The sequence below is a fragment of the Lagopus leucura genome, unplaced genomic scaffold (genome assembly GCF_019238085.1).
Source record: "Lagopus leucura isolate 7727_CA_CO unplaced genomic scaffold, USGS_WTPT01 Super-Scaffold_100157, whole genome shotgun sequence".
Lineage (NCBI taxonomy): Eukaryota > Metazoa > Chordata > Aves > Galliformes > Phasianidae > Lagopus > Lagopus leucura.
Genome location: NW_024962334.1, coordinates 32394920 through 32405286, shown reverse-complemented (window position 1 = coordinate 32405286; position 10367 = coordinate 32394920). Strand labels below are relative to the sequence as shown.

Genomic DNA, 10367 nt, shown 5'->3' with positions numbered 1-10367 from the left:
TACGTACATCAGTAGCACTGTGGTAACCACTGGAGATCTGACCAGAGGGAATTTGGTCAGATGTGGCTTTCAAGATTAATAATAAATCTACTTTTAAAAAATAAGGGTATATACCATTGTATCACATTGCTGAATTACATACTGAGCAGATACTCAAATTTGTGACCATTTTGATTTATCTCGATATGTTTCTAATTACACAAAGACTTTTCTTTTGCTTCCAAGTGCCCCTTGGAACACTAAAACAGCTATTTAAAATCCATTTCTTATGTAAAATTGCAGAAATATTTAAGTCATCATTTCCCAAATAATAGATGTAAAATTATGATTGTTAGACTTCAGGAGTCTGGATTTGATTAAACATTTTATTAACATAGTGGCATTTGAATTGTCCAGATGTAAAATGAATTCATAGTTGTAATTACTAATCAATCAAAAATTTGGCTTTCTATATTTTTATATATGTGCTTATTGAATCAATTTTTAATATAATATTACTTTCTGAACATAATTATTCTAATAAAAGATTTATTCTATGGAGTTTTATTCATATTGCAAATGCTGCAGGATCATAGCATACTTTCAGATTTTAGAACAAATCTTCAGACAAAGTCATACATCATACACAATATTAATCCCGTTTTCTGTCTATTTTCAAGGAACTGCATAATTTCTTCATGTCTCCTGATGGCTCACCGTAGAGAGGATTTGAAAAAGAGGTAGCATTCTCACCTTCATTAAATGGATACTATAAATAAAAAAGAACAAAATTTAAAAAACAAATAATTAATTAGTTAGAATGCATCTGTCTTACTGGAATTTTTTTAATTATTGTATGATATAACAAATAGCTACAGTAAACAGCATTAATGAAATTACTATTATGAGGATCTTGGCAGCCAATCTAGCCCTATTATCTTCCTAAGACACTAGCACCTTCCAGATCTGCTAGTATTTTTAACAGCACTGTAAGTGACTGTTTTCTCTTTCCCCTGCTACGGCATTTTATTTAAAAGGCCAACACACACCCTACTTTAGAAATGTATTATTACATACCTCATGCCATGGAGAAACACTGACTTGAACAGCAGGTGAAGTAGTGTATCCCGGAAACTGTAAAGAGACACAACGGCTTCAGAATAATTTTTTTTGAGCTGCAAATGATATTCAGAAAATATCTTTCCATGTGGCTGTCAGACTAACACACTCTGTGAACGCCAATAGACAAGTGTAAGACAATGCGAGGCTTGCATAGTTTCAGTGCTCAGAAAAGTTTAGAAAGATCTGTTCTTTCTTTATGAAACTGAGATGCCCGCAAGTGCACCACTTATGTGTGCTCAGCTGGAGATAAGAGATGTTGTTCAGTTTTTATAGTATGTTTTGATTTGTGATATACCATTCAGATTTAAGGTTCATCAGACACAAACAAAACTCACAACTTTTGTTTTTCACTTTAGAGGAAGAATTAGTAAACACGTATCTTCAGAATCTTAAAGAGAAGAGAGGAAAATTTGGTACAACACTGTGCTTCAATCGCAGTGCCTGTAGCTGCCCTCACTGAAAATCTCTCCCCTGGCACTGTGCTTCTGTTTTTCAACTTGCTATTAAAACAAGACTGTCAGGAGTATATTTTAAATGCAATACAAATATCCTGATAAATTGTATGTTATTGAGGTGGGAATATTTCCTACTTGGAGCTCTCATAAACTCAAGCCTGTAAATGAATTATTTGGTCTAATGTCTCTAAAATCACCTGTAAGGAATCTTTAAGAGATTGTACACGACGTGTCACAATCTTGTTTAAAACTGTGGCAAAATATTATATTACTGACTGTGGAAGGGACAAGGAAATTCCATCTTTCTATTTCTATCCTAGCTTAATTGTTTCAGTTCTGATAAGGGTAATATCAAAATGAGGATAGAAAGGATGTTTTAAATTTCATTTGGCTCCCTCTAAATTCAAGGTGATTCAAATTTATTATTTCCAGTGATAAATAACACAGAAAGCTGCATTTAAAGTCAAGTACATTTCTCTTGTGAAATTTAAAATATAAATTATAGCTACCACTCTGTTGTTACAGCTAAATCTTGACTTGAATTCTTTTACTATGCTGTGTTCACATTTAGACATACACTTTATTCACAGACGTCTTCTTTACCCTAGGAGTCTCTCAATTATGATCAACAAGTAGCATTAGGGAAAAACGTGACCAAGGAGCAGACAATGTATAGACTTATTAGATTACTTTCAAAATGAATCTTACAGTGATGGAAATAATAATGCACATTTTCTTTAACTGAAAGCGTGAAAACAACTTGAGCACCTCTGTGTGTGACGCTTTATTGCTGTTGTTTTATATTTTTTTTCCCTGAAGTAAAAGGAGACAAATCCCAATAATAATTCTCTTTGATATATCTGGCTAAACACTTCATCTAAAATTATTTAGTTTTTTTTTTCTTTTTTTTTTTTTCTCAGATTCAGCAGCCCACAGACAGTATTAGTTATAATCCAGTATTAGTTATAAACATCAAGATGTTCTCAGAATTGGGCTAATTTCAAATCTGCTATACACTGGAACTGATCTGATGCAGCAGTTTTTAAGTCTTTAATTTTATTAAATAAGAATCACTGGTGGGTTATGCTATTTGTCTTAGTGGGAAACCTATTTGAGGGCTACAAACTTGCACAGTTTTGAATACATAGAACTAGCCGTTGCTGCTTACCTTTGCTTTTCCAGATGAACTAAGATCTTCATACAATGGATTGGCAAATGAAGTATTTATAGTTTCCTCTACTTTCCTTGAAAAGTCAAACAAAAAACAATAAAACTCTCCAAAACCACACAGGTTCTCAAAGAATCAGATAATTTCAGGATGAAAAAGACTTTCTAAAAAGTGAGAAAAAATTAAATGGCTAAATATATTCTCAATTCAACTCTACTAGAATGAATGAAAACAAATATTTCTTCCATATAAGTGTGATATTAAAAAAATTATTTTTCATTTGTTTCTGTTAAAAAATATATGTGCTTGGATATGCATAGAGCTATTAAGTATTCATAAAATGCAGGCATTGTGCTATACATTAGCTTAAACAAGATATTAGCTAAAAAGTTGCATTGCTTTAATGTGCCCGGACTTTTAAAATTAATGCAGGGAAAGCATTTTAGGCTATTTATATAATCAGAAATAGCTTTACTATTGTAAGTATTCTTCATACTTTTTTTTGCTGGAAAATCAAGAATATTTAAAAAATCCCTGAAGACACCAGATTGTAAAAGTTTCATGAATGGATGTAATGCCTTAAGCAATTAAAAATGGACAAATAGGAGAAATTGTGGGTCTTCTATTCATTACCTCACCAAGAAATTTAAACATATGCTTTCCCAACAGAGGCCTTCACACATTTCACTTTTTTTCTACCTATATCTGAAGTTTTTTTTTTTTCTACCTATATCTGAAGGTTTTTTTTATGTATAGATGACTTCTGAAAAGATGCATTTAGCTTTTTTTTTTTTTCCCCCAATGGTTCTTTTAAGAGTAAAAATATCTCCCCCATTGAACTTCGGCAATTTGTGCAAGGCATATACATTACATACATGTCTTCATGCATACAAAAAACAGTGTTTGTACAGTACACTAAAATAAAAAGTTCTCTAAATACGAATATTCAATTACAAATCCAGACATGGATTTTCTTCTATTAAAAAAGTAGTGCTATTCCAAAGCTGCTCCTACAGGTGCTTTAAGTGCTCTCTCCTTATTAACTTCTATCCAGCCTCTGTGTTACAGCACTGAAGGTACAAGAGAAACCACCATGGAGAAGCCATGAAGACACAGATGATGGAGTGGTTAGGAAGGGAAGTTGTTGATTCTCAGTGAGAGCCAGGGGCAAAATACACTGCATGATTTCTTTAGCAAAGAACTGAAATCAGAATAGATGCTCAGGAAAACTATACAGGTAGTATACAGAAATATATCCCCTTATGAGTTAAATCTGTGCAAGAAATGTTGTAAACTAAAACAGATATGTATCCTTAAAATCTTTCACAAGACTGTCAGAAAGCAATTCCTTCCAATGTCAACATCATAATTCCTTTTGATTTCCTGTCACGGCAATGTGGAGAGCTGAATACTTGAACCTGTTGGTTTGTTCATGTGCCCTCTATCATACAGTTAATTATTCTTGGCATTCTGATGCTGTTAGTTTGGTGAAGCTATAATATACTAGGTTATTTATACACATCTGAGTGCATATTTGCATACTAATTCTCCCAAATAAAGTCCATAAAACTTACAGAGAATTGATTTTTTTACTCTAAAATTACCCCTTAGTTCACAAAACCTGAGGCTAGAAGAAAACTCAAATAAGAAGTTTTCAAGAAACTTGGCTGTGCTTGTAAGTTTGTGCCTGAAGATTTGCATGCCTTTATTTTGGTACCTCATTCAGACAACACAAACCATATGTACGGGCTAAGATCATGATATGGAAGTAAGGTTCTGCTTGAGTTAATGAAGACACTTACAAAGGGCAAATTACACAGTTTACAGAGGGAACAACCCAATGTGCCAATAGGAGATGATAAGGATAGGGATGGTTCTGATTTGTTTTTGTTCCTCAAAGAAGTTAAGACATTCTTACATATTTGAGCAAGAGCATTCCAAGTTCCTAGCTGTATCCTGAAGGTAGAAAGGAAACTGAACACAGATCTCTAGCTTCCTCTGCAAGTCCACTAACCAGCAGGCTGCCGTGCAAAACTGAGGGCATAAAAATGTGTTGGCTGTGTTCTTCAACATCTCTCTGTATTTTGTGCTGAAATTGGTCCAGCTTATGTGTGTAAGGTTTTTTTAAGCATAGTAATTCAGATTTCCTCAGGTTATCCAGCATATTTCAGATGTCTTTACAGTTTAGGCCTGAATCACGAAAGAGTTTATGCAGCCAGGCATTTAATAGGAATTTAAGGGCAAAATAAAGGCACCAGTTGTTTTTATGCAATATAAATTGATTTATATGAAGCGAAGAATAGGCTTTACAAACTGATCTCTTGCTTTCAAGGAACTTAACGACAAAGTAGTGCTTTGGATTTCATATTAACTTGCATAACATAAGTCACATATATGTTACCACTGTACAAGAAGGGCAAGGGTAACCCACGGCTCACAAAAATTATGGTTCAGAATAACTAATAAATTTGAAATGTAGAAAAAGTAGAAAACCATAAGTGCCAAGTCCAGGAGAATGTACCAAGCAGGGAATAAGAATAATTAGAGTTAAAAAAGCCAAGCATATGATGTTTCAGAAAAGGAGAACAGCAACAAGAAAAATGATTCAAACATGGGTAAAGCAGTTCAGAGAGAACTGTGTTTTCTAACATAACCATATATACCACAATAGGAAAGTAATAATCATCGTGGGATGTAGACCAGGTCACATGGGTAATGGTTTTGTTAAACACATCTGCATCTCCTAGTAAAAAAACTGCTGCCTTCTCTTAGGTTTTTCCATATAACTTCAGCCATATGGGAGAAGGTTATCTACTCCACAAAATGTCTGCCTGTGTAGAAAGGGACTGCTCAGTAACATCATGTTTTCTAGCGGAGAAGTATAGAATATGGATTTCATTGGTTTGGAGATAAAACTGAGAATTCTCCACTTTTCAATATACTTCTCAATTAAAAATTAAGTATTTCTGTTGTCAGTGCACAACTTTGTAGGAAATACAGTACAGAATGTTTATCATCAGGTTCACATAAGAATAAATTCCTAATGGACCAAAGAGTCAATTAAAATTAAGATGATCATTAAAATAACTCCTTAAAATAATTCTTTATAGAGGTTTCAAAGCTTCTGCTTTAAATACTAACTGCAACTCAAGATCTCAGTTTCCAAATCATCCTTGAAATCTTTTAAGCTAAACTTATGTTTGCAAAAATACAATATATTTTGTGTATCCCACAGAAGAAATGGAAGACAGGAAGGCAGCCACTTTAAAAGTTCAATTTAGAATCACTTTAAAAGTTGCTTTGTTGCTTGATTAGCTTATTAATATGCTGCCTGGGCTTTCTAGGTCCACACTTTATATATTGAGTCATTTAGGATAGTTTATATATGTACATATATATTTGGTCGGTTCTTTGCATCTTGATACTGAAGCCTCCAGAACAAGAGATTTCCTCTGTTCTTTCAGCATGTCACTTGCAGTTTCTTTGCTTGCTTTTCTAAGTGTGCTAGCCATGAGATATACATATCCAAAAAACTCTTAGTAATAGTAGAAATAGATGAATATTTCTTATAATAGCAATAGTTTCAATGCTTCAGAAAAAAAATATTCTACAGAAGAAGGAATGGATTAGGATAGCAACATTAGACTAATAAAACAGCTCCCAAAGAACAGATATGGTTGCTGCTTCACAACTTTTTTTCTTTTTCTCCAAAACTATATCATTTTCTCTCCTTCTACAAGAAGAGTATATTTTTCTCCTCTAGTTCACAAGCCAAAAAGAACTGAAAGAATGTAATTATATTGTCATTTTGTTAATCACTTTGGGATATAGGAACAGAAGCACAGCCACCTCAGGCAGTTCTTCAAATGCCCTTGGAGAACCTTCTCTGGAATACACTATTCATTTCTCCACACCAAACTTTCAGAAGGATGTGGTCTAATTGGAGAGGGTCTTGGGGACAGCAACTAGGAACGGTCATTTTTGTAAGTAACCTTTAACCACCACCATAAAGAGAGGCTGAAAACTCTGAACTTATTTAGCTTACAGAAAGCTAAACACTGTAGGGAGGTACAAAAAAGTTCAAGTGTATATAACAAGTTTTTTGCAGGGAGGAGGGGAATGTTTATCTACGTATCTCCGTGATGACAAGAACTAATGACCTTAAATTGCAGAAAAACATCTCGAGAGTTAGGGAAAGACCCATCTTTCTTCTTGCAGTACCAAAATTGTCCTAAGAGACAGTCAAATCCATGTTACCTGAGTTCCTTAAGTGCAAATGTAGAAGAGTCATATTTGAATCTTTCCTGTGGCAGGATGAAGAATTACATTTATTGGCCCTGGTTTCCCATGACTTTCTATCATTCTAAAATATTTTGTATGAGCTCCTCAGTTTTTCAGTCTCTTGTCTACACAGTAAGATATATTATTGATATGCTTCTCAAATTTTGCATTTTGTAATCATTTTAACTGATAGAACTGATAACCACTTTGGTGCATTAGCATTGCAGCTGATGGCATAGGTCAAGATTGGGAAAAACATAAGATGAAAGGATCCAGAGACATCAACTGCACTGGAGGCAATAGCTATGTTTCTACATAGCTTAGCTAGATGGAAAGTATTTAATTTTCACTTTTTGTCTTTTGTTCTTGAAAACAAAATGAAGCATGAGAGGGCAGATGTATTAAATGGAAGTCAAAATGCAGTTTTGCTTCTATTCAGTCAATAGGGACAGATACACTGGAGAAGTGAAGCAACTGGCAGCCTTCCCTTCTGAACCAGAACATGTCATCTCTGGAACATGAACAAGAATATGAGAAACATACATGCTTCCTCCAATTTGAGAATTCTCTACAAAAATTTCACATATATCCACCTGGGAGCAGGGAAGTTGCTTGCATATCTGAATGCCATAGATTTTACTTCATTCTACTAATGAAGTCAACTGCTGCCAAGTTCTGTTGCAGGCTGCTTTTGTCCATTAGTAAATAAATACAATGACTTCCAGTAACTCCCACTTAGACTCTGATAAGTTTCAAGCTTGAAGATCAGAGATGAAATTATTGTTAAGGAAGGAGGGGTGAACAAAGTGAGAGAAGAGCATGTTGTCTGGATTGGAGTGAAAGCTTATACCACTATCAGTCTTTCCAGAGAAGAAAAAGAGGGACGATATGAAACTCTCAGGTGCTCACTGCTTAATTACGACAACTTCCAAGAGCAACATTTTGTGTTTAAGGACTCACCAGTGTACTCCTATTGCCTCCTAGCTGGCTTGTTACTGAGAATGTTATTTCTGTGGAATCTGAAAATTTAGCTTTTGTGCACATTCTTGTGCTATTCCATTTGAGGCATAGGTGGATCTGCATTAAATTTAAAAGTGTGCTGAGAGCTAACAAATTCTGTTAGTGTGCTTCTTTGAGGAGCAGCTACAAATTGTTTTTTTGTTTTGCATTTGTTGTTTTATAGCGGGACAGAAAAAAGGAGATCCTTAGAAAAATTATTAAAAATAGTTAAACAGCAAAACATTTTTTTCAGAAGGCAGTAAATTTGGGCTTAAGTGTGTAAAATCTTCCTTGTGAAAGAGAGCAGACACTTTAAAGTATGGAGTTCCTCTAATGCCTAGTGCCCTTAAGAAAACAACACAACCCTGAAAGTCTAAAAGAAGATACAAGCCTCTGAAATGAAAATGGAAAGTATCATGTGCACAATTATTGCTTTTAGTTCATCAAATTCCATTAAAAAAAGAAAAAGAAAAAAAAAAGTAATCAGGAGAGTTAAATCTCATGCCTCTATGTGGTGCTGTCACATTGTTCATTTTACAGACTTATGCAAATACTAGTTACTTCTTTTTCTCAAGCTTTATCTCACATATCCAAAATACAGTATTATAACATTGTTTAACTTTGGACTAGTCATTGCTGATTACTCATTAAGTAGTTAAGAAATAAATTGCATCAATTTACTGCTATGCTTCCAGCCAAGATTTTTATAAACCAACCTGTGCTGGTTACCAAGTATGTAAAGACAAAGAGAAAAACTTGAATTTCTGTTGTCAAAGTTTCAGATTTCAATGTTTTCACAAGTTAAAAATTTCAATGAAACTGACACTCAGTAGTTAGATTATTCCTTGACGATGCCTGCAAAATGCATGCAAACTAACGTGTTAAGTCAACTATGATTTAAAACAATGCAAATATAAATGTATATTCTGTGCCATGGGTTAAGAAATTTGATAGCATTAGTCAATTCCTAATAGAAAAACCTCAGAGCCACAAAAATCTCCAGCATTATCCTTCTGGTAGCTCCAGTGAAAACAAATCAAAACAAGAATGAATAAACTATCTAATCTAACTATCCAATCTGTTACGAGATATGGTTTAGTAGCTTAGTGGGCAGTAATGGTGACAGGAGGATTGTTGGATGAGATGATCTTGTAGACCCTTTCAAACCCTGTGATTCTATGATTCTATTATTCTCCTCCTGTTTTTTTTTTTTTTTTTTTTTTCCACAGCTCTGACTCTCTTCATTTCAGAGATGTCATACTAAGAAGATTCTCATTCAGCCCTATTTTTCTTCATAACTAACAGGATGCTTAAGTGTTTGGCATATTGCAACGTGATAACTGTTCATGGATCAACATAAAAAAAAAAATCTCTAATTTATTTTAGCATATATACCTACAAGAAAGGAAAAAATATTCTTCAAATACAGATATGACAGGGGAAGAGAAGTGGAAGGCAGTGCAGCAGCCCTTAAGCAAATATTTGTGAAAGAAAAAGGAAGTGTTTAGAACGCAAGAGAAAGTAGCTTAAGAAAAACAATTTCATTTAAACATCGTCAAACATATTTTATTTGAAAAATATTAATTGAAATTACAAACAAATTTACACAGCTCTTGAGATACAACTTATCTTGCACTTCTGAGGTGCCTTTCTATGTATTACTTCACCAAGTTGCATAAATGGAAATGAATTAAGCTTAAAGCTTCTGTGAAGTAAGATAAAGCAATGCTATTATTCCCACTTTACAGAAGGTGAAGTAGACATAAGGAAAGTAGGTGATGCTATGCACTCATTTAAGAGTAGCACAGTCACTAAATGTTCTTGCTTCAGTGTTTTGCTTCTGTGTCCATAGACAATCCTATCTGCCAGGGGTGGAAAGCAGTGTTAGGAAAGGTGTCAGCAGCAATAATATCAGGGCAGATTGCGCAGTTCAGTAGATAGTTTTGGAGATAGCAATATCCCCAAAGTATGAAAGGTCTATAGCAAAACAGAGGTTGAAAGGAAACGAGACATCTCTGAATATGAGTTTTAGAGAAGAAAATGAATAGTGAAGGAAATCGGACAACATGAGAGTGAAGAAGGGAGTTCACTATAGGAATTCCTGAAAGGGAGGAAGTGATACTTGTTGCTGGTGGAGAAGGATTGAGCAGAATAAGCAAAGAGATAGGCAGAGATGAAAATATAGGTGCTATAGGAAAATAAAAAACCAGCAAAAAAATCTTAGGCAGAAGAGAACAAGTAGAAATTATCAGAGCAATGACACAAAGGGCTAAAAGATAAGAGATCTGCGAAATAATGCATGTCAACCTGGGATAGGTCCTATAAAAATGAAATCAAATAATTGGATAAAGAAAGACCTTTAG

General features: G+C 34.2%; 1 protein-coding gene across 1 annotated transcript in view; it reads right to left on the bottom strand.

Moving 5' to 3' along the window:
• Window positions 1-498: 498 nt before the first annotated feature.
• MALRD1 (MAM and LDL receptor class A domain containing 1) overlaps window positions 499-10367 on the bottom strand; it is a 201983-nt gene continuing 192114 nt past the window's right edge. Inside the window, exons 38-40 of the mRNA XM_042889341.1 lie at window positions 2725-2800; window positions 1057-1113; window positions 499-748 (exon numbers count right to left, since the gene is read on the bottom strand). Coding sequence (XP_042745275.1) covers window positions 632-748; window positions 1057-1113; window positions 2725-2800 — 250 coding nt within the window. The 3' untranslated portion in view covers window positions 499-631. The remainder of the gene's footprint in view (window positions 749-1056; window positions 1114-2724; window positions 2801-10367) is intronic.